Here is a 27,031-nt window from a genome sequence, read left to right on the forward strand (position 1 = left end):
TAGGTATTAAAAACAAAATTCCTGTGTATTTATTCTATCTCTATTTTAAAAGACTCCTGCTTTTATTTACACAACAACAAGAACACAATTGAGTTTAGAAAGAACGTAATGTATTCTCTTTGGCTTTCAGGTCACTTCTATCAGAGTCCTGTTGGTTCCTAAATGTCATAACCAGACCTCATTGTGCCCGTAGGTTTTCAATAGAATGCTTAAGAAATAACCTTAAGTTTGTCAAACTGTGGCGGTCGCAAACAATCTTTCCAACCCACCAAAGAGCATTCTATTTTTTCTCCCTTTTCTCTTCCCCCCTCCCTCCATTCCTCTCTTTCTTGTCAGATTATTTTTAAACAATGTCCTTCTCAGTGTTTTAGGTGAACTGATGAGGTTAGGTGAGGTGCGGCTTCTCTCATTTCCAGAGCTTGCCTTGCTCCTCCATCATGTGAAGGCTGCTCTGAGGATGGCACCCGCTCCTGAGCTCAAATGCCGTGCGGCTATAATTGCTTCTTCTCCCTAATTTATTTAGGTTGCCGCACGCCTTCCCGTAGCTGAAATCCCTCAGAACTGCAATCTGGGAGCAATATAAATGGTTGATGGCAGTGAGAGATTTTCAATTGTTGCTTCTCGGTGATTCACGTAATGTGCTGTCATTAGCACTTTGATGTGACATATCATGGTTGCCAGGGCTTATTGGGCCATTTATAAATACCAAATGAAGGTGTTAGAGTTGGTATTGCAGTGTGGTTACTGCCTTCATTGCCTTCACTGGGAAAGGCTGGCAGCGTCTTCTCGGGAGGAAAATAAATTGTAATTTTTAGTTTGCCTTTAACCATTTGCAGTCAATCCCTCTCAAGGGCAAGAATCACGCTTCCTTTTTTGTTTCTCTAGTTTTCCTGTAATTTAATTTTTGCAAAAATATCTACTTTTCATATGATAGTTACCATTACTTTAGTTGATTTCCAGATTATCTGTACAAATAGTCAAATGAATACTATCTCACTACAGCTAAGTCACGTCATTAATGATAATTATCACTATGACTTACAGAATTTTACACTCACAAAGTGACTTTATAAACAATAACAGCAGTTGACACTTATTGAGTACTTACTATGTGGTCAAAGACACACAGGCATTGGCTTGTCCCATCCTCTCCAGCAATGCTATGAGACAGACACTTCTGTTGCCCCCGTTTTACAAGGGGAGATTGATGTTTTTTTGAGGGTTACTAAGCTAGTAAATGGTGAGGCTGGGTTTGAAACTCAGGTCAGCCTGATTCCAAAGCCAATAGTTTTAAGTACTGCTTTCAAATACTCCCCACTCCCCACCCCAGCATAGTTAGGCCCCCTTTCTAGAGCCGGAAACACGGTGCTGCACACCGCGCCCGTGCCTTCTGACTTCACACGCAGAGCTCTTTCTGCAGCCCGAGGCAGCCTGCATCAGGCTGAGCTGGTGTAAGTGCTCAGGTGTGTTGCTCACATCCCATGTGCACCGCTCAGGTTGAGAACTAAGCAAAGGATGAGGACTGGTAGTTCAAAATCAGAGGGGCTTCCATTTAAAGCGGTTGAGGCAGAAGAGCTGCCAGCCCGGTCTGATGGGGCAGCCACAAGCTCTGAGCTGAGAGGCCAGGGTTTAGAGGCACAGAGAAGGAAAGAAGCAAGTCACACCTGCTGGGCATGCAGCCCGGGAGCTATGGCCACTGACATGAGCCAGCCTGGATCTCAGTGATTGATGGCGCAGCGGTGGAAGCCCTTCTCTCAGCGGCTGCAGGGCCCCACAAAGAAAGGCTGCTCATGGAGAAGTCTTTGCCAGGGCCTCTAATGAGAGGATTGGGTTTCACATCACAGCTACCCCTAAACAGGTACATTCTGCTTCTTTCATCTTCCTGATGGCTCCCACGGGAAAGAAAAGAAAAAGAAAGGCAGCTATACCAAGACACAGGTCACAGGCTGGTTTGGCTAGGGTTTGTACCTCCCCCGCCCCACCACCTCCAGGGCTGTAGCTTTGAAATTCTTTAATTTTCACACACCCTGTGTGGCCACTGGACAACAATGGGAAAAGCTTTCCTAATCCATCTGCCACGACTCTGGGAAATTGATGCCCTGTCCCTTTGCACATGCTATTGCCTCTGTTTGGAAGATCCTCCCCAGACCCCAAGCTCTTCTTCCTATGGCTAACATGTCCTTCTCTTTCAAGATCCAGCTCAGGCATTGTCTCCTCCAGAAAGCCTTCCTTGATGTCCCATTCCTGCCCTCCACCCAGGCTGGCTTCTGTTCCTCTTCTGTCCTGCTAAAGTACATCTGCCACAGTTCCTGCTGACTCCTCTGTCCTCCATCCACACTCTAAGCTCCTTGATGGCCAGGACAGTGTCCCCAGGGCCCATCACTGCATCTAGCATACAGCATAAGTGTAATGAGTGTTTATGAATAAATGAATCATGAATAATAAATGAATTAGGCTGGGATAATATTTGCTTAATTACTTAAAGACTTAATTCTTTCAAAACACGATTTTTTTCTTTAAAAAATAGCCTTGGGGTGCCTGGGTGGTGCAGTCAGTTAAGTGCCGACTTTGGCTCAGGTCATGATCTCATGGTTGGTGAGTTTGAGCCCTGCGTCAGGCTCTGTGCTGACAGCTCAGAGCCTGGAGCCTGCTTCGGATTCTGTGTCTCCTTCTCTCTCTCTCTCTGCCCCTCCCCTGCTTGCACTCTGTCTCTCTCTCTTTCTCAAAAATAAATAAACATTAAACAAATTTTTTTAAATACTAAAAATAAAAAAAAATGCCTTAGGGATGTCTGGGTAGCTCAGTCAGTTGAGCATCTGACTCTTAATTTCAGTTCAGGTCATGATCCCAGGGTCATGGGATCGAGCCCCACATTGGGCTCCACACTGAGTGTGGAGCCTGCTTAAGATTCTCTCTCTCTCGGGGCACCTGGGTGGCTCAATTGGTTGAATGTTTGACTTTAGCTCAGGTCATGATTTCGTGGTTCGTGAGTCTGAGCCCACATCAGGCTTGCTGCTATTAGCGTGGAGCCTGCTTCGGATCCTCTGTCCCCCTTTCTGCCCCTCCCCTGTTTGCATTCTCTCTCTCCCACAAAAAGAAATAAACATTTAAAAAAAGATTCTCTCTCTCTCTCTGTGCCCCTCTCTCCCCTTCATGTGCTTTCTATTTCTAAAATAAAAATTAAAAAAAAAAATTTTAAAGCCTTTATTTTTTTTCAGATTAAAAAAGCAATAATGCTGACTATAGCAATTTTACATATAAAAGAAATCCACAAAGAAGAAAATTAAAACTGTCTATAATCCCACTACCCAAACAAAACCACTTTTAGATATATGAAGAGATTCCAGTAATTTTCTATGTGTATAAATATATATGAAATCAGAATCCTATAATCAGAATCCTATTGTCCTATCTAATTTTCTCAAGGAACATAACAGTATCTTTTGGAGCTAGATAGAAAAGACATTTTTTATTGCAATTTAAGTGATGAAAAAACTGGTACCAAAGATACACAGCTAATTAATGGCAGAGTTAAGAACAGTACCTATGAATCCTGTCATAGTCTGCTCCTGCTCCTTAGGGATGTCTGGGTAGCTCAGTCAGTTGAGCATCTGACTCTTAATTTCAGTTCAGGTCATGATCCCAGGGTCATGGGATCGAGCCCCACATTGGGCTCCACACTGAGTGTGGAGCCTGCTTAAGATTCTCTCTCTCTCGGGGCACCTGGGTGGCTCAATTGGTTGAATGTTTGACTTTAGCTCAGGTCATGATTTTGTGGTTCGTGAGTCTGAGCCCACATCAGGCTTGCTGCTTTTAGCGTGGAGCCTGCTTCGGATCCTCTGTCCCCCTTTCTCCTGCTGCTCCCCATGGGGCCTCCTATGTAAGTGGTGTTGTTCTTACAAGAAGAAATTGTGCATTAATCCAGCATCAATGGAACATGGGTTTGTAACTGGACATTCTCAGGAAAGAGACAGACTGAAGCTAATCCTGCATCTGTGTCGGAGCTGTGCAGTGCATCAGGGGCACTGTCTTACATGTTCAAGGAAAACAAGGATGGAGCACTTAGGACCTCATCCCTGTGACAGGCTAACCAGCAGAGTTAGGCAGGCACCATTAAGATTCAGAATCTCCTTCCAGTAACCAAATGACACCTGAAGGCTTGGCTTGGAGCATGTTGCTGTGGGAACCAGAGCCATAGGCTCAATCCCACCATAAACTAGTGAGTAATATTCCAGTCTATGACCACTGACTATATCCTAGTATACAGAACGATGTATACAGTAAGTGCTCAGTAAATGTGCATTGGGTTGAACTGAATATTATTATTCAGCAGTGACAATCAGCAAAAAGAAGGTGACAGCAAATATAATTATCACCAGCACTACACCCAGTAGAGAAAACACAGTCCAGTGGGAACTAGCTTTCTGTTTTATTCTAGAAGACTAAACTGTAATCCCCCAAACACAAACACACGCCAGACTGTTAGCTCTGCAGATGAGGGAACCATATCTTATTTATCTCTGTGTCCCCAGAATACCTAGCACAGAGCCAGACACATTTGAAGTGTCAATGTTTTTTGAATTGAATTATATTTGCTCGGCTGGCGTGGGAGTTAAAAAGATGTTGACTAGTAATTCACCATTCCCTTCCCTGGAAGCTCTGTAAATCAAGCTCTTAAAAAAAGCACAAGCTAAATTCCAAAACCCTCTCGTAGGAGAAATGCCCACGGCTGGTGGGGTCTGGACTATGTCCACCAAATGTGCAGATCTCTTCTGCACAAACATCACTTACTCCCAAGGGAGCCCCTGACTGGCTGACTGGCTGTGGAGACTCACACATTCCCTCTTTCCCAATGGCAGGCAGGTCAGGGGAAAGGGGTGGGAGTTGGTGATGAAGCACTGCTGAACTAAATGTTCTCCTCTTCCCAGGAGAGGGAAAATCTCCAACAGTAGGAGTGTTGGCACTTTTCTAGAGGAACAACCATAAAGAACATGGGATGTAGCTGGAAATGATCTTTTGTGAAGACAAGTTTCTTTTTTAAAGGGCCACCCTCATCTTCTCTCTTACCTTAGACTGGAGCAGCACTATTGGAATGGCCTTGTCAGAGCTGCTAGAATCCTACAAGCTGGGATCAAAGTTGACTGGGCAGGTGGAGGCGTAAAATGGGATATGGGCTAAGCAGCCATTAGGCCAAGATCCTCACTTTTTTCTAAGTTTATCTAAGAGCAGCAACAAAACAGAAACAAAAACAAAACAGTATTTGCTAATAAGGTCTTTTCCTTAAATGCACTGAGCTGGGTTTGAAGAAACTGGAATGGAGAATACTGGTTTTTCTGGAAGACAATCAAAACACAACTCATGAATCCCCTAAGCTTTCAACAAACTCTCTTGAATATTTAATCACAACATAAAATCCACAAGTTTTTACTGGCAATGTTCGGTCATCAACTGCACAACTCTCTGAAGTGGCAACCAGTATGACTCCCAGGTCTGTCTCCATTACCCATTCCAGAGCCTGCTGGCAAGGTCTGTTTGACTGGTGCCCTGGTCTAGCCTAGGAAATTTTTTCCAGGGTCAAGTTCTCCCAGCTATCAAGTTCTCAACTTATAAGGTGCAGAATTTATTGGCACAAAGAAAGATAAAAAGAAAGCCTGAAGCCTGCTACCTTAAGTGCTTTTACACTTTATCAGAGTGTGGTGTTTCTAGGAATACAGCTGCCCAGCTCACTTGAGCGGTTGTGCTGAATCAGTGGGACTTACTTTAGCTTGCCATGAACTCATGTGAGCTCTGCTGCCACCACCTATCAAGTGAGGTCTCTTGTGCTGGGCTTGTAAAGGAAGTCCCCTGCAACAACACTCATTTGGGGAGAACCAAAGCCATGAGGACTTGCACCTTTAACCTACACACAGCCAGCAAAGGTGCACAGAGAACTGATATGGAATCCAGGTTTGTCCAACTCTGGAAATCAAGCCTGTCTAGTCACCCGAAGACCCATCTTTTTTTAGCTTAAGGTTTTCTTCTCTCCAGTTCCTTAAGATGCCCATTTCCATCTCCAGACCCAAATGAAGCAAGTATTGGCCGCAGACCACAGGACAGACACCAAAGAGTACCTCAAGGAAGAGAGAAGACAATCAGATGTAGAACTAACTACAAAACTCTGAGAGCTCCAGCTCCTTGTACTTGTCTGACCTTGGACAAGCCACTTAATATCTTCACAGAGCCTTAGTTTCTCTTCAGCAAAATAAATATAAATAGTTCTACTTCTCTCACCAGCCTCTCTTCAGAGCAATTACGACCAAGTGCAATTACCTTGTTTATATGTTTATTTATTTTCCATTTTTCACTATGCTTCATTAGCTTATAAGCTCCAAGGGTTCAGGAACCTTGTCTGTTTGGTTCATCAAAGAGGCCCTCTGCCAGGAATAATTATCAGCATGTAGCACATGATCAGGAGGAGTGAATGAAATCTGAATGAGGAAGGGAGGGGATAAAGGCAAGAAGGGAGGACAGAGAAGAGGGAGGACAGCGTATATGGAGCATTGTTGAGGTACCATATATGAAAGTGGTCTGTACCTTATTATTACAACTACAAATAACAGCTGATGCATTAATTGTACTAGATCTTTTAAAAATATAAGCTAGGTTGTATTGCTTCCCTGCATAAAACCCTCCAGTGGCTTTTCATACTACATACAATAAAGTCAAACTCCTGTTAACTGACAAAGCCCTATGTGATCTATGTGGCCTCATGTCCAACCAGTCTCCCCCTTCTCTGTCAGGCCCCCATCACTCTGGTGTCCTTGTGTTTCCTCAAACATGCCCAGTCCATTCCTGCCTTGGAGCCTTTGTGCTAGCCCCTTCCCCTACCTGAAAGTTCTTCTACAAAATCCGCATGGCTGGTTCCTTGTCATTGGGCTCTTGCCTTAAATGTCACCTTCTCAGAGAAGCCTTCCTATACACGCATTCCAAAAGAGCCCATACTGTCTTCTTGTTCTAGTACTCTATTATTTGTTTATTCATTTATTTATTATTAATCTCCTCCCCAGTGCCTGATGGGTCAATAAATATTTATTTTTGTATGACATTATATTTGTTTAATGCTGACACCTCATAGAGACTTTTCTAGTTATTATTTTGTTTTATCTCTACAAGTTTATGAGCTCAAATAAACAAACTGAAAATTCCCTCTGCACTGTACATTAGCTTGCCCCCCCACCCTGCCCCCAAACACACACACTTTCAGAGAGGTATCCTGGCCTGCCAACAAAAGCGACTGTGCTAATCAGTTTTAATACTTGTGATTTGACTGGAGTTATGTACAATCAGTGATATAATCATTACCGAGTACTCTAATCTAGAGGGACTCTTTGGAGACATGAAAATGGTACTGTTGGGTGCCACACTGGTCTCTGTTCTGGGTTTGGAGGCCTCCTGGCTCAGGGCAGGGGTGAGAGTGAGAGGAATACAGGGTAGAAATAGGCAGAAGGAAGTAAACGGCAGACACTCACTGATTCCACTTGGGTTTGCTTAGTGTGAACCCAAGGGCAGCACTAATTCTGTTGGAAGAGCACTGGATAGGGTGCAGGGATGGGTTCTAGAGCTGGCTCTACATCTCCCTTCCCCTCCTCCTACCTGGACTATCAGCTCCTCTGTTTTTGTTTTTTTCGTTTGTTTTTCATTTATTTATTTTTGAGAGAGCTTGAGAGAGAGCATGAGCACAAAGCGGGGAGAGGCAAAGAGAGAGGGAGACGCAGAATCCGAAGCAGGCTCCAGGCTCTGAGCTGTCAGCACTGAGCCTGACATAGGGCTTGAACTCAAGAACCTTGAGATAATGACCTGAGCCGAAGTCGGCTGCTTAACTGATTGAGCCACCCAGTGCCCCTCAGTTCCTCTGTTACCGGAGATGTGACCGGATCTCCTCAAAGGGGAACCCCAGCTCTCATAGTCTGTGAGCTAATGAGAGGAGTCTGACCTTTCTCCATGACCACGATGTCTGTGAAAAGGATAATCCATGTAATATTTCTGATGAGTGCAGCTTTCTGGACTAAGTGGGATCTCTGTGATTGCTCAATACAGGAATGAACCAAACTAAGTTCTCTGCTCCTGCCATTCTTCTTTAGCCTTCCTTTTCCCAGAGAAGCTGGTGTTCTGGGCAAATCCCCTCGTTATCACATAGGGATCAACACCTAACTGTAAGTGCACTTAAGCCACTCCCAAGAGATGGGTTCATACTGCATCTGATCATGGCCAACGTGCTCCCATCTGCTTTCAACATGTTGCATCTGACGTTAACTAATGTCTCCTATTAGCATTAAAAGAAAACAATCTGGAAAAATTCACTCTCAAGCAGAGTTCAAACAGGCTACAAGTAGATGTGGAATCTCAACTGCACAAGGTTTGTTTAAATAATGGTAGTAAACAAATATATAAATATATAAAAATTCATATACATATATAAATGTATATATGTATATACATACAGGCATATTACATAGGTGTGTATATATAGATGTGTGTAGTGAAGCCAAAAGTCTGTGAAATGGGTCAAGAGAACAACGACATGAATGCTTTTGTCCAATTTATGAAATTAACAGGTAACAGAGGGAGGAGGAAAATTCTCCCATTGTGGAACAAGGTATAGTCAAAACAACTGAATCACATGGAAAAGGAGTTAGGAATCTTTATCTCACACTTACTGGTAATGGGTTGAAATTCTGGTCCACAAGGTGATTGTATCCATGGTCAAAAAATGAGTGTCGTATCACAACGTCAATACCCTGATTGGCCAGCATTCCTAAAGTGTTCAACCATCTAAAAATCAGGAAAAAATGCTACATCAATACATCTTAAAAGTGCCATATAACAAGCTTTGTCGGGATTGGCTAACACACATGCATATACACCAACACCCACCATGAAATTTACCTAGTACTTTAAAGGAGAAGATTATTTTAAGCAGTGAGTACATAGCTGGAAGACACTTTAGAGATTTTCAAATCCAGCCTCTTCATTTTATAGGAAAAGAAGCAGAGATCCAGAGGAGGAAAATAAATTGCCCTTGGCCATAGAATATTTTGTTGCTAATGACTTACTCCTATAAAGAAGTAAAATTAAAAAAAAAAATGAACTAACTAAAATGAATACCCTCGCCACTTGTAAGCCTAATTATCATCCCTCCACCCCCTGGCCATGGGACACAATCACAGGAGCATGCACACCATATTCTCTGTCACTCAAACTCCTCTGCTTGCACCCTATCACCATACATGTACCTTTCCTGGGACTCTAACATACTCTTATGACCTATCGGTTCAAGAAGGGGTCAGCCATTTGCATCCCTCATATATCACTGTCAACAGTCAATAAAATAATAATTTTCCTTGGCACTATAATTAACCATGCAGAGATTCAAGTATGCTACCATTACACATATCACAATTAAGGACCGGCATTGTTCACACATTATCACATATTCCACTATGCCAAATACCCACTTTCCAGGGCATGCTATCCTTCAAAAGTACTTCCCTCTTGGTTCTTCCAACACCCACTGCTAACTCTGCCTTTATTATTTATTCATTCAATTTGTTCACTCATTCACTTATTCATTTAATTTTCTCCTGTATTCCAAATTCTGAAACTTATGGAAATTTCTAATTGTAAGAATATATGTAAGACAAATGTGACTGGGAGCTTCAGTCTTCCGGTGTAAAAGATAAGGCATTTCACAATCTTTCCTGAGCATGCGTATGAGCCTATAATCTGTACCTCTTCTCCCCTCTGCTCTCACCCTAAATTCCATTCCCCGACTCTAAAACTATTCTTGGCTGCCCCAAACGAGCATACTTCGACATACTCACCTGAGTCTCCATACATGTTTTAACTTCTGCTTAGAATTCCCTTCCTCTCCTCCTCTAACCCACCTTATCTGGCAAATTTCTTCCCATCTGTTAACATGTCTCCAAGTCAAGTGCCATCTCCTTCCAAACCCTGCTGGTACAGAACAGTAGTACCTTTTTCCTCTGTACCTTCCCAGAACTCTTATTTATACCCTCTGCCTGCCCACGATAATTTCTTTCTTTCTTCTCTGCTGTCTTCCAGTTGGTTATGAGCTAACTGAGAACAGACACAATGGTTTAGCTTTGTACCCAAAACACTCATCTCAGTTCCTAGTGTAATGTGGGTGCTTCACACTCTGTTAAGTTGACATTGATCTGGACAAAATTAGATTGGAGGAACTTTGAGAATCAGCATTCAGCATACTAGGGACAAATTATGCATAGCTATGATTTCCCAAATTTGAAACCATATGGAATGCCAAACCAGTGACTTGTAGAATTAAGCTTTTTCTTTACTAGAATAAAGCACATTGCTAATTTTTATGTTATGAATGAATATTATTAGCATTTTAAAATCTGTTTCACATTGACAATTATTTTATTCTCATAAAAACTAAGAAATATTTACGGATAATTAGAGTTATAAAAACAAAACAAAGAAAAATGCAAAAACAAAAGTTTTAAATCAAAAAGAAAATCCAACAATTATATAATAGAACTGTTGTTGTTGTTGTTGTTTTTGTTGTTGTTGTTGTTGTTGTTGTTGTTGTTATTGTTCAGACTGGGACACTGTGACCCGGGAACTGAAATTACTTTGGGAATATCACATGGCTAAGCTATTTGCCTTTATTATTTTTATTAATTTACCAACCCCATTTGGTTTTTCCTTTAGCCACTGAGACACATATTAATGTCCTGGGGTAGAACTATCACGTGCATTCTGGACTGATGCCTCCTAAGTCAGTGCTCTTTCCACTAATGTAGCACAAATACAATAGGATTTATATCTAACAAGTATTTATCTATAAAAACAAGTATGTCTAATTCACCCTCCTATCCCTATGCTTGCTGAATGAAGAAATGAAATGATAAGTAAACACATAATCACATCTAGCCGCAGCTGGATATCAATGTATTTTGGAATTTAAAATATTCCATTTGTTCATTCATTCATTATTCATTCAACAACATTAATTAATCGGCTGTAAATGCCAGACCTTGTTCTCAGCATTGAGGATAGATACGAAAATGCTTGTGTGACCATGTAAGTCATTTGTAAAGCACTGGGTATGTAAATACCTGTATTCATTTATACAAATGTATAAATTCCTACTTGTGACCTCTGCAGACCCTATAACAGTGATCCGCAAAAAATATATACTCAACAAATGAATGCTGACTAGTAAATCTGGCTTGTCTTTGTTGTTGATGTTGTTTTCCTAGTATGGGCAGTTTTTGAAGGAACTCTAAAGTGAGAGAGAAGAATATACATCCTCCTTTCCAAACCCATATCCTCTATGCACGTTCTGGTCTGGAGCGTTCAAAAGGACTATAGCCAGAACCTCTCCTTCCCCGTACTCTTCAGAGTGGAATGGTTTGTACTTAAGTTGTCTTCCTCTTCCTCTTGTAAATACTAAGCACTCTGACAGGGGAAATAAATGGTGTTCCAAGTCTCCCTTTCATGCACAAGTATAGAAAAGTGGCAAGATGACTGGTATATCCCACCAAGGATACTACTGCGGCCATTATTTTCCATTCCACAAAAGTTTATTGAATATCTACTGGGTGGCAGACACTACTGGGTGCTAGAGACACAGTAGTGTGCCAAGGGTATATCTGTGGTGCATCAGAGAATCATAAAGCCCTAACTGGGAAAACTACCCTTGAATACTTGGCAGCAGAGAATTCTGCTTCATGCATAAACATTCAAGTGTCCTGGCAAGCTCTCAGTTATGCCATATATGAAAAAAAGCCTGAAAGGTGCCTTTTTCCAAGGAATCTTGCTAGTCTTCTGGAGCTTCTTAGAATGCTTCAATTCCCCCCTCCCCTCCAGGAAGCAATTTATGTCCCTTGGAGAACTAGACTCGAAGGACACTTGGCTGGGTGCTGCCAGCAGAGGTGAGAGCAAATGGGTGATAAAGAGGTAAGAGAGAACCAGGAGCCAAGTGAGCTAGTTTTCATTTGATTTGTATCAACCACATACTGAATACCTGAACTACAACCTAACCCTGAACAACTCTGTTGATCTGGATTTATTGCAAAGTGACCACAGAGATCTATGGATATTTGGCTGGTGCTCAGATATCTTTCCAGTTCCACCCCCCTCCGAAGGGCTGTGGTGTTTCTCATTTCACATCATTCCCTAAAGGGAAGAATGCTCAGGAAAACAGTTACAACTGGGCTGCTTGCTGGCCCTGCAGCAAAGTCTGTCTATGATGGCTGCGCAAAAGCCATTCCTTTGCTGATTCTCAGAGGCCCCTCCCTGCCGTACTAATGGCCACTGGCTTCTCATCCTTACCCCACGGCTCACAGTGAAACCTGGTGGGAAGCATATTATTGAAAGAAGACTCTCAGAACCACTGTATCAAATGCTGATTCATTCCATTTCATTCATTTGAACCATGCTCACTGAACAACTGCTCTGTGCCACTCAATGGTAGGTGCTGAGAACACAAGAATCGAAGACACAAGGTATCATCATATATTTTACTGACTCATTATCTTCATCTGCATGTGCCAGGATTCCATCTGCAAAGACAATCTGCTTGACTGGCTTGATTTGTCTTTTATAAATGTATTAAAATAAGCCTTAATGGAGGGAAACTACGAGTGTATAATTAGGAACAGCTGTTAGTAGTGAAACACAAAGCTCAGGGCTTTGTGAGCTCACTTCTTAGGAGGACCTTGCTCAGACAAAAAAAAAAAAAAAAAAAAAACAAAAACAAAAAACCAGGGCCACAGGACTAGAATGGAACAGGAACAGGGCATTTGGTTAGTCTGTGATCCTGAGGGGTCTGTCCCTGCCACATGATGCTGGCAGGCCAGTCAGAGCCCTTTATGCTTCTGGTGTTAAGTCGTTCAGATAACTGCAGTAGCCTTCAAATCCACTTTCCCATCTCCTGCCTCTCCAAACTCTTGTGCATACTATTCTCAGAGCCAACATTTAAAAACACAGGTCAGATGGTATCTCTTCCTTCCTCCAAAATCTTCAATGGCTTGCCACGGAGTATAGAACAAGGCTTCATTTCCTCTGCCTGGCTTTCAAGGCCTTCCATGCTTGATGGAAAACTCCTCCCTTGTCTCAACCCTCACTACATCCCTGCAGCTACTGAGGCTTTCTTCACACGTATCATTTCCCCTCCCCTGTGCCTTTGCCGGAAATGTTCCTTCTGCCTAGCATGCTCTCCTCCACTATCACCACCATTCTCCACCTATAGAAATTAGAGTAATCTTTCTATGTCCCACTCAAATGCCACTTTGTCCATGAAGCCCTTCCTGATCCTCCCAGGGACAGAAACTACCGGTTCCTTTGCATGACTACCACTGCTTTTGAAGCAGAAAGGAAGATGGTCTAAGGTAGTGGCAAAGAGGCTTGACTGTGAAGCAGATTGCCTGGGCTTGAGTCAAAGCTCTCACATCTATCTCTTTGGGTTGTTGTAAAATAATAGTAACTGTATCACTGGTTGTTAAATTATTAGATATAGAGAGAGCGCTTCAGAAAGCATGTAACACATATAGTTAAAATTATTATTATTTATTATTATTATGGCACTAATCTCCCACACCTTTTCTTAGCTCCTCTTTCTGTTCCTCTGATCTTACTCTTACCTATTTCCTAGGACTATGGTGAAAAATGGATGAGAAATTGTATGTTGTCTGCACTGTGTTTTGAACTATAGACATTAAATAAAGGTCATATGACTATTATGGTCACTACTACTGCTACTGTTACTACTATCTTTGCTCTGATGCCTGTGCTTGACGTCTTAGGATCCAGGGAAGTCACTTATCACTGTTTGTTGAATGGGTTAAACCCATTCACAAAGGAACAGATAAAGAACTTTCAATAGGAAATGAACCTCCCCCTCCAATAGGCAGAATAACACACTTTCTTTCCTCAAAATCCCTGGGAATGAAATTGCATGTGTTACTCACAAGAATCCTGCAGCATAGGAATCTGATAGATTGTTTGTGCCTCCAGCTGAGGTGGTCACCACACCTTCAAGCCAAATCTTCTTTCCTGGGGTGTATGTATTAACCACCTGTTCACATAACAGAAGCAGAAGGGGATATGAGATTTTTAAAAGTTACTCCCAAGTGAGAAGGAACACACATTCCCTTAAGGGAGTTCTGTTGATACCTTGCTCCCAGATGGTCATGATCTGTGCTTTTTTCATGATGACTCACCCCATGCAATGAGCTGACGTACGTGCATGCGCGCGCGCGCGCACACACACACACACACACACACACACACACACACACACATTAACACTGACACATGTCCACTCAAAGAAATGATCATTTTTTTCCTAAGTAAACCCAAGTGAAAATGTGACAGTAGGACAAGTGCATTTTCTAGGACACAAGTTGAATGCAACACCAGTCGCTGGAAAGTATAAATCATATGATATCTCTCTATTAACAAGTATTGAGAAGGAAATTTTCTTTTTTTTAAGTTTTTTTTTTTTTCATGTTTATTCATTTTTGAGAGAGAGACAGACAGACAGAGCATGAGTGGGGGAGGGGCAGAGAGAGAGAGACACAGAATCTGAAGCAGGTTCCAGGCTCTGAGCTGTCAGCAGAGAGTCAGATGTAGGGCTTGAATCCACAAACCGTGAGATCATGACCTGAGCAGAAGTTGGACGCTTAACCGACTGGGCTACCCAGGTGCCCCTTGAAGGAAATTTTCTTAATACTCTGGTACGGCACATGCCAGGATGAGTCTACTATCCATGCATTAGAAGTCATGAATCATGAAGGCAGAGGTCAATGTTTGTGAGAAGTATTTTATAATCACCAAGGCATGTATATATATTACAACCATATTTTGGAGAATAACTGCAGTGAATGTAAAACAAAATCACTGATCCAGGGGTGAAAGATCCTACCTAGGGAACTTTCTAAGCAGAAGAACAGCATCTTGTTAAAAGGTGGCCCTCTGAAGTTTTAAAATGGCCCAGTCTCTGGTCCACAAGTTGGAAGCTGGCCATACTACCCAGATTAAGGCTCAGATCCCCTAGATAGCAATCTGGCAGTATTTAGGGATCATGTACTTTGGGTGCCCCTAAAAACAGAGGCTGAGACAAAGGCTTATCTATAGGTAATTCATTGGGGGAAGTCATAACAGGGAACAGGAATGAGGAACTGCAGGGCTGAATTAGGGAAAAGGGAAAACCAATACCAGGATGGGTTTCCAAACTGGCAACCGGTGTTGGCAACTTACACTCAATTCCACAGGGAACTTGGTAAGAGTCTTAAGAACTATATGTCTCAGAACTTTCTCCCAAGGGAATTCAAGAGGAAGCATACTTATCCTTTGGCTCCTATCCTCCAAAAGGTCAAGAGTAGCCTTGGGACTGTAACCTCTGCTCTTCCCCATTACCCCATTTAATTGTGTAGGCATAAGTGTTGAGCAGGTTCCCTGAGTTCTGCATCTCTGTCTTAGAGAAGTCCCAGAGCAGGAAATAAGAAGCAAGGTTGTACCGTATCACGACAGCACTAAGCTGGTTACAGCTGTGGATCTGCCCAGCTCAAATCCCTGCAGCAATAGTCAGTATAGGAGGTAGGATGGGGATGCCATTTATGCACAAGGGGGGCTGGATAAAGACAACAGTGTATTTAGATCCAATGGGCCACCAATTTTTCTTTTAGACATGCATTTAGATCCAATGGGCCACCAATTTTTCTTTTAGACATGCAAACCAAAGGAATTCTTCCTCAGGCCTCTAAGGAGTCAAGTACGAGGATGTTTACTATGTCATTGTTTGACACAGGTTTCCATTGCAGGAGGAATGGAAAAGTAAAAGATGGTAGATACATACCATAAGACATTATGCAGCAGTTAGAACAATAGAGTCAATGTAAATCTAGCAACGTAAATTAGCTTTAAAGATTTAGTGGTGAGTTAACAAAATACCAACAGAATGAAATTCAGGTCACAATATTACTTATGTACTCAGTTACATCCAATAAGATGAAATAGTTTATAAAGATACATGTCTCTTAAGGACCTGTATCAAACACAGAAGGAAGGCATGTTTAAGAGGGAGGTGAATGTGAGCACAGATTAGAGATCGAGGTGAAAATCAAAACAAATGCAGGGCTTTTGCATGAACTGATGATAATAGTTTGCTGTGGTTGAGGAGCATGATTTTAATTTAATTCCCTTTACCTCAGATCCCAAAAAAGAAAAAAAATAATATGAGACATAGCATAAATGCCAGAACTTTCCTTTTCCAAAACCCATAGGCAGACATCAGCAAACAATCATATTCCTCCTGTCATCTCTCCCTAGGCATAACGCTTGTCTTCTCCCCTCATCTACTAGAGTATTTGCATTATTTGAGACCTACTTTAGAATAAGAGTTGGCAAAGTGCTTGAACTTTTCAGGAATAAAGTTGTAAAAATTTTTCACCAATTTGATGTAGAAGTAAAGATTATGGGGCGCCTGGGTTGGTTAAGCGTCCGACTTCAGCTCAGGTAGTGATCTCATGGTCTGTCTGTGAGTTTGAGCCCCGCATCAGGCTGTGTGCTGACAGCTCAGAGCCTGGAGCTTGCTTCGGATTCTGTGTCTCCGCCCCACCTCTCTCCCCCTCCCTGGCTTATGCTCTGTCTCTCTCTGTCTTTCAAAAATAAATAAATGTTAAATTTTTTTTTAAAAAAGAAGTAAGAATTGTGATCGAAAATGAAAGAAAGATCCTGAGAATTAATAGTGGAGGTCAAATTGGAGGGTTATTAAAAACTGAGTAAGAATTCCCCCTTGTACCCAGAAAGACAAGAGTCACTGAGGACACCACAAGGTAGTTCTCTCTCCCTTCTCGATACTGCTCACCATGCCCAACCCAAAGGGAACTGGAAATAGTATAAATAAGAAAACAAGAAATATACCTTAGATGATCAAAAGACAGAGCCATATGGTGAAACTGGACTGCATTGATGGTTCCCCTCAAAATGTATTGCTACAAAAACTGTGTTCTTGATAAACTTTGTGCTTCCTTTACAGCTAACAAGAGCTAACAAATATATTTGTATTTTTCTTTGTTGCCTTTGGCTTCCAAGATATTCAGAGTTTAATTTTTGTTCAAAGATAGATATTAAGGGGCACCTGGGTGGCTCAGGTGGTTAAGCATCCAACTCGTGATTTTGGCTCAGGTCATGATCTCATGGTTGATGAGATCGAGCCCCACATTGGGCTCTATACTCTGATAGCATGGAGTCTGTTTGGGATTCTCTCTCTCTCTCTCTCTCTCTCCCTCTCCCTCTATCCCTCCCCAACCTGCTCTCTCTCTCTCTCAAAATAAATAAACATTAAAAACATAAACATATAAAAAAAGACATTAAAATAAGGCAGTTAGAGAAAAGGGATTAAACAAAACAAAAAAGTAAAACTACAACATGATGAACTTAATTTTTTTTTTTTAGAGAGAGAGCTAGAGCATGAACAAAGGAAAGGGGCAGAGGGAGAGAGAGACAGAGAGACAGAGAGAGAGAGAGAGAGAGAGAAAGAGAATCTTAAGCAGCCTCCATGCTCAGCACGGAGCCTGATTCGGGGCTCGATCTCATGATCCTGGGATCATGACCTGAGCTGAAATGAAGAGTCAGATGCTCAACTGACTGAGCCACCCAGGTGTCCCAACATAATGAACCTTGAAATAATTAAGCTGAGTGAAAGAAGCCAGACACAAAAGGCCACATAGTGTCTGATTCTGTTACATGAAATGTCCAAAATAGGTAAGTCTGTAGAGACAGAAAGTAGATTAGTTGTTTCCTAGGGCTGGAGAATGGAGGGAGAAATGGAGAGGGGGTAATGACTACAAATAGATATGTGGTTTCTTTAGGGGGTGATGAACATGTTCTAAAATTAAATAGATGGTTTCACAATTCTGTGAATACCTTAAGAACTACAGAATTGCACACTTTTAAAGGGTATGCACAATTTCATGGCATGTGACTTTTATCTCAATAAAATAAAACTCTGTGTGTGTGTGTGTGTGTGTGTGTGTGTGTGTGTGTGTGTTGGTGTCATTAACAAAAGGAGAGATAGAGTCTAACAGGCAGATAACTACTGTGGAAACAGTAAAGTACCCTGGAAGTTCTGGGTTCTACCACCCACTAGCTATGAGATTTTTGGCTTATTATTATCTTGAACTTTCTTCATCGACATGTAAGCCATGAATTCGGAGTAGATGAAATCTAAGTTCCTTCTAAATACAAAATGTTAAAATGTATTAGTATTTTATAGTATTATTGCCAGTTCCCTTGGCTCCTATCCCTCAACAGTCAAGAGTATCTTTGATTATGTAAGTGAAAATTACATAAACAACAAATATGGGAGACAGAGCGGTAGAAAAAGCCACCAGAGTGGATGAAATTACCTAAGGGAAATATCTAAAAGTGGGACTAGAAAAGGGCTAAGGGTTTCCATCCCAAAACACTAAGGCATTACCAAATACATTTATTCATTCACTCTAACCAATACTTATTGAGCACCTTCTATATGCCAAACAGATTCTAGGGGCAGGAATACAGCAATGAGTGAAACAGGACAAAGCTCTGTTCTCTTTGGCTTACATTTTAGTCAAGGGGAAAAGACTAACAATGAATGAGTAAATAAAAAAAAGAAATTTAGAAATAATAAGAGCTAGAAAGAAAATTAAAGAGAGTAATCTGATAGAAAGTAACTTGGCAGGAGGTGTGGGGCAGCAGCGGGGGGGGGGGGGGGTGGGGTGGGGTGGGTGGACACTTTAGATAGTACTCAGGTCACCCCCCTGGAAAGATGGTATCTGAGCTTAGACCTGAGTGACAAGGGAACCAGCCCCTTCATGGATTGGTAGGAACAGCACAGGAAAAGGACAAGATATGGAAACAGGACTGCTGTTTGTAGAACCAAGAGAAGACCATCTGGAGTATAGTGAGTAGGGGAATGTGGAATATGTGGCATTTGAGAAACAAAACAAGCAAAGGATAAAAAAGAGAGAGAGTGACAAAGCAAAAAACAGACTCTTAACTATAGAGAACAAACTGATGGTTACTGGCAGGGGTGGGGAATAGGGGAAATAGGGTTTGGAATTTAAGAGTACACTTATCATGATGAAAATAAAATAAAATAAATAAAATAAAATAAAATAAAATAAAATAAAATAAAATAAAACAAAAAAAGAGAAGAAAGGATGGATGTTTCTCATTCTGAGTGTGATGGAAAGCTATTTGGGGGATTTAAACAAGAAAGGGATATGAAGTGATTTATGCCAAGATCACTGTAGCTGTGACGAAATCATATACACATTTATAATGAAAACTGTGAAAAGATAAATATGTTAAAGTTCCATTATTTCTCTCTTTTTTAAGTTTATTTATTTATTTAGAGAGAGAGCATGTGTGTGCATGAGAGTGGGGGAGGGACAGAGAGAGAGGGAGAGTGAGAATCCCAGGCAGGCTCTGCATGAGATGTAAGATCAAGACCTGAGCTGAAGTTGGCCACTTAACCAACTGAGCCACCCAGGCGCCCCAAGTTCTGTTATTTCTGTGGCTACTCTAGCTTCAATTTCCTCATCCATGAGCTGGAATAATACTTGACAGAGTTGTCAGTGATCCTGATTACTAGTCAAAGGATAAATAACAGTAGGCCAATCACAGGAAGATCCTGAGAATTAGCAGGAAGTGACAGCAGGTGTAGCAGATGAACATTTATGTGTGCCCATCTAAGGTGATGCATGAATTCAAATGAACTCATGCTAAAGAGAGTTACAATTTGGTGGTAAGATTCTGAACTATCATTTATGATCTAACAAAGGAATCCAGGAATCTATGGACTACTTCTTAGGAACCCTGAACTATCAGTTCTTGTTCTTTATTATATTTACTAAAGGTCCCTCACTGTGAGGGCAGGGATCCTATAGTGTTTACTTTTGTATTTACTTCCTAGGAGAGTGCCTGGCACAGAGTAAGTGCTTAACTGGAGACTGTGGTGCTCTAGTCACATGAAGAACTCAATATAATTACAAACCTGCCCATGCACAAGCTCACAGGAGACTCTCACTCTTTAAAGAAGTTATATGACCTAAGACAGGGCAACTAAACTGGTCAAAGAATTGGAAGCAGTACCCTGAATGCAAAAACCACCTTAGAGATCAGGAAAAATAAAAGCATGCCATGAAAACCTACAATAGCACTAAAGATCTAGATAAGAGCAACACATGTCTATTTGCTAAAGCTCAGGATATGAGGCCTGAGGTCTGCCCCTTGAATTCTGAAAGATGGAAATTTCAGAGAAGGAAAGGGAATTATGCCTTTGCTTACCAGGTAATTTATATATGGAATCCAACACCCCCAGAAATGGTAAAGGCAAATCACCATCCAATGATATTTGGAGACCAGAAGTATTTTATGATGTATTAAGTTTATCATAATGTTCTGATATTGAAGGTAAAGAGACAATCATATTCCTACCACCTATTCTGTGAGGTCATCTGTCATAAATACTTAGTTGGAAGGTAGCATGCCCAACAAAGAGCAGCAAATTTGTACAAAATAGTTATATTCCAAAAGGAGTTCAAAGTCTAGATCTTTAAAGTTTATTTATTTATTTTGAGAGACAGCAAGCAAGCTCATGGGAGGGGCAGAGAGAGAGGGAGAGAGAGAGAATCCTAAGCACGTGGGGCTCGAACTCACAAACCAACCGTGAGATCATGACCTGAGCCGAAAACGAGAGTCGGACACATAACTGACTGAGCCACCAAGATGCCCCCAAAGTCTAGCTCTTTTAAATGAGGACTTGATTCAGGAAAATGGTTGGATTTATAAAATATTGTGTACATAAGACTCTGCAGGGATACAGACACTGTATAAATAGAAGTTCATCTGAATTCTAACTTGCAGGGAGATTTGGAAGGAAACAATTTAAAAATTGCTATTGTTGGTGAGGTAGCACTAAGTAATGGTTAGGTGCATGGACTTTGCACCCAGATTCCCTGTGTTTGAATCCTGATTCTGTGGTTTACTGACTGGTGTGATCTCTCTGTGCTTTACTTTCCTCAGATGTAAAACCAGAATAATAATAAGATCCATCTCAGAGCATTTTACGATATTTAAATGACCTAATATTTATAAAGCACTTGGAAAGGTGTGTCTGTCTTATTGGTAAGCTCTTCTTTTTAATGTTTATTTATTTTTGAGAGAGGAGGGGGAAGGGGCAGAGAGAAAGGGAGACAAAGGATCCAAAGCGGGCTCTGTGCTGATAGCAGAAAGCCCAATGCAGTCCTGAGATCATGACCTGAGTGGAGGTCAGACACTTGACCAACTGAGCCACCCAGTCACCCCTGTTGGTAAGCTCTTAAAGTTAACCTGTTAACCTAGACCACCCTCCTGTGTAAAGCTCACGAGTTGGGCTTGGATCAATCTAACATTGGAGTTGTTTGCTTTTCTTTTGGACATGTTTTAGGAGGTAGGTAATAGACCAGATGTATGCTAACTAGAAAGGAAAGGTCTGCTTAAAATTTAAAAGGCACATGGATTATTCACATTAACATAATTAGCATTCATAGTTTACTTATGAACTCTTAGCATAGGGGTAATTCCTGTCCTTGTCTAGAGAAGCCATATGAACAAAAAACACAGTGAGCTAGAACTTTTATATACAACCTAAACCAGCATTATGAAATGTTCTGCAGGGGAGAGATTCCTAGAAAGTATTAATACTAAAAGTTCTGGGAGTAGTTGGTACAAATCAACAAGGATTTTCTGAGCATTTACCGTTTGGGACATGGTGAGAGGTTTGATGAATTGTGTGTCTACCATGAGCAAAGAAGACCATCATGGTGACATGCGGGGAAGGTACTGAGGCTGGGTGCTGGTTAGGACTGGGGAAGAAATCAGCATGGGGAAAAGAGGAGAGAAAAAAAATCAGGACAAGCAGATGGAACCAGCTGCAAAATTCCCTTAGAAAGTGAAACTCTAAGAAACCGAGGGCTATAGTTCAACACTGTGGTTTTCTGAGTAAATATGATTCTCCCTGTGCTGGAAGAGAGAAAATTGCAGGACTGGAAAGAACAAGGGTACAGTTCCTGGTGAGAAATGATGTGCCAATGAAGGTCATTTTAAGAAACACATTGTCTGGGGAGGGGGAAGAAGTACAAGTGTTGAGATTACTGGAGTGAGGTTAGAGAGGGGTTGGGTGGCTGGCTCTCTTTTAAGGGTTCTGTGGTCCTAAATAGACTTCAGCCCTTGGGCCCAAGTAGACAAGGGAGCCATGAGGCACCCACATAACAGTTCAGCAAGTGGTCAGTGGCTGCTCAGACTCCTTGGGCCTGCTGGGGGCAGGCTGATATGAAGGGAAGCCTCCAACTCCCTTCCCTCCCATCTCAGGGGTTGAGGACATCAGGACTGTTCCATGTGGCTATGTTGAGAGAGCAGGGGTGAGAGAGAAAACAAAATGAGGAAAACAGTACTGGTTTTATTTTACTTTTTAAAGTTTTATTTTCCCTGCCACTTTGAATTTAAAAAAAAAAAAAAAAGAGGAAAATAGGAAAATAATCATTTATGTGGCATGTTTTCAAACTTGGGCTTCCTTTTCCTGTTTCTCCAAAACTGTGATCTAAGTCTTTAAAAAAGACTCCTGAGAGCCTGGTTTCAGCCACTGGCTGTGCAAGAGATGGTGGCCCTGTAGCAGCAGACATGTTGTTTATGGTTATCCAAACCCAACACCTTCCTTAATGAGAAAGGAAGCAATAAAACAGGAATAGTGGACAGGCCAGCTGGGCTAATCAGCCCTGGCAGGAGGCCCAACCTCCAAAAGAACCTGGAGTCCATTAATTCCAGCATCTCATCTACTTGGAAATCAACCTTCCCCAGGACTTCAGGAAGAGCAGTAGCTCTTTGAGTAACCAGAACTGGTCCCTAATCACTGGTTAGAAGGAGCCAAATAGCTTCAGGAAGCTTCTTAAACCTCACCTATGCACAAAGCACTTCTTGGGGTGCCCCTGCCTCTTTGTTCCCTATTGTATTTACTAGAGGTCCAGGTGAGAGTTCAGTAACATTCTGCATTTCTGTCCATCCTTCTTGTGTATTTTGGCCGTTACCAGCAGAAGAACTCAATCATGTGTTCACAGAGGTCTATGTTGTTAACTGGTATATGTGCTATGATAATATTGAAAGCGATCTAGGGAATGATTTACTTAAAAATAAAAAGAATGGTTTCAAAGTTGCCCCAATTACATTCTTTTCATTCACCAAAAGTATGAAATGTTTCTCCAACTCGGAAAAAAGCTAAGGAGCCAGTAACTACACACAACCCCTAGTCTGTTTTATCTATTTGTCTATTGGAGTACGTTAGACATGGTACAATGATTATGAGAACCACCGGCCCACAGGATACATGCCAACTGCTTCATTTACCTTGGTATCTTAGACTCTTCATAACTACCCCTTAGCTGTCTCTTCTCCCCTTCCTCCCCACAAGACCTATGGTTCACCACAGAGTGGACTTACATTTTCCAACTATAGGACCTTCTTTTAGGTTTTTACTAATTGCTTCCTCCCCTACCCACTCCTCCTCCATGTTGTCTAATTTTTTTTTTTTTCTGGCTTATTTCAAATCTTACTTCCACTGTGAAACTTTCCTCAAACCTTTAGAAAATTAATTCATCTCTCCTTTGGGCTCCAAAGTTCTTCAAACCTATCTCTGACCTTGACCTTTTTAAACTGAATTATAATCTTCTGTTTGCCTGTCTTTCAACTATACTGGAAATACTTGAGAAAGCCACATTTTTTCCTTTTCTGTATGCCTTATAGAAGTATCTAAGTACCTGGCATGTCGCTTGACAGGTACTTTGCTTATTAAGTACATTAAATAATAAGATAATGAAATAACTTATTTGTTAATATACGAGGGAGATAATATTTTACTATTGAAAAGGCCAAGTTTCAGTGGAGATAACTAATAACCTCAAAACCATAAGAGCAAACACCAAATCCTCACAGTTCCACTTCAGGGTTCTGTCTACTTTCTAATTGAATTTCCCTATTTGAGGAGACCTGGAAGCTTCTGGGTGACTAAAATGCCTTCATATTTAATATGTCCTTCTTAGGTTAGACAAGCTAGGCTATTCTGAGCTCAGCCATTCTAATATCTCATCACATTCTTCCTGATTTATTTCTTTTGTCTAATGTACTTCCTGTCAGTTTCATTAATTTTTTTTCTGTATAATTGCTTTCTATCGTCTCCCTGTTCCGGAGTGCCATATTTACCCATTTTCTTTTGGTATCAGATCAATTTTTAATTTGTGGCTTCTGTTTATGTGTCATTTTTAGGATTTAAAATTGAATTCTCTGTTCTTGTTATCTCCAACCACAGAAAAGCAAATGTATATAATTGCAACAAAATATAAAATTAAAATAAGAGAATACACAATGAAGATAAAGTCACAGGGGAGCCAAGGAAATTATTAGTATATGCAAGAAAATAAGGAAGAATATTTCAGAGTCCCAAAGCAGAGTCTACGATCAAGGATAAGTGCTAGAAGAGGGAGAGACTGGACAGCAGCTGCTCACACAAGAATGACTCTTCCTCCCTTCCCCAGTTATTTTCCATGAGTAACCAATCCCTAGGCTTACTGGACAGTCTACCCACTGACGAGTCAGGCTTTATCATCCTCAGAAGTAATTTTCTCTCATTCAAGACAAACCATATAATCCCCCCTTCCATGTGGAAAATTGGAAGGTCACCTCAAGGTGCCTATTCCTCCTGAAGAAGCTTTTTACCCCAAACCACAATTTGTCCCCAGGGCCATTCCTCCAAGTGTCTATAGGCAGCATATACCTTTGCATTGTGATTGCCTTGCACATAACCAGAACTCACTATGCATTGACCAAAAGCTTGTGCACATGGGATGTAAGAATGAAGTCCAATGAATAAATACAAATCACTCCCTCAAAAGCCCAGTCCTCTTCCACTATCTAATACTGTGGTAATATTAGACATTACCTAACATTGGGGTATATAACTTTCATTGGACTCTAACTTCTGGGACACCTATGCCAGATTATATCAACTGATTGTGGCATTGAATTGATGTTCTTTCATCAGGACATTCAGTGCTATTTAAAAGTCTTCCTAATCCTGGGTGGTTAGGAATACAAATATTATATTGGCTACAAAATAAATGGCTAACAAGTATGGTAGATGCAGAAGAGTGGATTGGGGGCGCCTGGATGGCTCAGTCGGTTAAGCGTCCAACTTCAGCTCAGGTCATAGATGGACCTCTCAGGACCCTGTGGGGATCACCTACCATTCCTTTGCCTAGAGCCATTTTCATACTGAAGGGTGGGAAAGGGGGAACCAAGACCAAAGTCTGTACCTCAGTCAACTAAGCCCTAGGAGGATGTGACCCTCGTGTCACATCCATTTCCCCCACACCCTTCCTTCACCACACCAGATCCTTGCCATTGCTTACAAAATCTCTCACTTTCAAATTGTGAAAACACTAGCTGCATGCACTGATAATAGCAAATCAGATTCATAGTCTAGATGCCCAGTCGGGAGCTCTCTAAACTTGACTTTACAAGCGGATTATTTCTATCTTGCACCTTTACAAAGTAGATTCCAGAGTAAATAAAAACGTGATTCTAAAAATGTTAGAAGACAATATAAGCTAAAATGAAATAATTTCACATTAGAGAAGGCTGTTTAAAATAAGACACAGGGACGCCTGGGTAGCTCAGTCAGTTAGGCATCAGACTTTGGCTCAGGTCATGACCTCGCAGTTTCTAGGTTCAAGTCCCACATTGGGCTCTGTGCTGACAGCTTGGAGCCTGGAGACTTATTTGGATTCTGTGTCTCCCTCTCTCTCTGCCCCTCCCCTGCTTGCACTTTGTCCCTGTCCCACATTGGGCTCTGTGCTGACAGCTCAGAGCCTGGAGCCTGTTTCAGATTCTGTGTCTCCCTCTTTCTCTGACCCTCCCCTGTTCATGCTCTCTGTCTCAAAAATAAGTAAATGTTAAAAAAAAAATTAAAAAAAAAAAAAAAAAACAACAAAAGAAGAGTGGATTGGATAAGAGTGTAGGCTCTGGAGTTAGGTGGGCCTGGCCTTGAATTCTAATTTTACTACTAATGGCTTTGAGTAAGTGACTGGTTTCTTCAATGGGTTAGTAATATACGATGCACTCAATAAATGGCATTTGTATCCTCAAAAGTAATATGGTTACTGTATTTCTGTAAGTTAATGATGCATTTTTCACATTTTAATGGTTTTGAAATCAGAACGTTTTTTATAATCAATCTCAAAAGAAACTTGTGAGCTGAAATTTGCCAGCTGTTTATCCTATCTCCTATCTCTCCTCCACTCCCTGGCTATATTAAATTATGGTACATTTTATAATTATTTGTGTTTAAGAGTCAAGGAGATATGGTTCATAAGATGACAACAACTAAAGCTTTGGAGCTCTTTTGTGGTAAACATACCTTTCCAGCTAGATTCCCCTATTTATTATTAGTGTCTTCTATATGAAAGAGAAGAGCCAAAGATTCCCTTGGGTCATACTGTCCCATTTGTAAATACACAGCCAAGTGGCATCACAGAATCTAATTTACTGGGAAGTTCATGAAGCTCGAACTTCCAGCTTCCCACTCTCACAGGCCTCTGCTGGTATCCTGGGAAGGGGGCCCTAGTACTGTGTTCATGTGGTCAGATATATTTCTAAAACATGCAATTTTGTTTTGTTTTCTTTTTCTTAAAAGTTTCCTGTTGTATGAATTTCAGCCCCCATAAAACTTAAGACACTCAGGGATGTCTTCCAAGATATTCATGTGGCACCATTTGTATTTGGGGTACTCTGACTCTCTTGAGTATATCCTTGGCCTGTGTTTCTCCTCCCTGCCTATGCAAATCTGCTCTTGGGAAAGGACCTTCTGTTTGATATTAACACCTTAGTGTGACTTTGAACCAGTGTAGTTTACCTCTTCTCAGGTTATTTA

General features: G+C 41.3%; 1 protein-coding gene across 2 annotated transcripts in view; it reads right to left on the reverse strand.

Moving 5' to 3' along the window:
- The window catches only part of HPSE2 (heparanase 2 (inactive)), a 676,598-nt gene that overhangs the window by 118,288 nt on the left and 531,279 nt on the right, over nucleotides 1-27,031 (reverse strand). For both annotated transcript variants that reach the window (XM_042907947.1, XM_042907948.1), the window contains exons 8-9: nucleotides 13,995-14,101; nucleotides 8,697-8,811 (exon numbers count right to left, since the gene is read on the reverse strand). In XM_042907947.1, the coding sequence (XP_042763881.1) occupies nucleotides 8,697-8,811; nucleotides 13,995-14,101 (222 nt within the window). The remainder of the gene's footprint in view (nucleotides 1-8,696; nucleotides 8,812-13,994; nucleotides 14,102-27,031) is intronic.

This window comes from Panthera leo, chromosome D2 (assembly GCF_018350215.1).
Source record: "Panthera leo isolate Ple1 chromosome D2, P.leo_Ple1_pat1.1, whole genome shotgun sequence".
NCBI lineage: Eukaryota > Metazoa > Chordata > Mammalia > Carnivora > Felidae > Panthera > Panthera leo.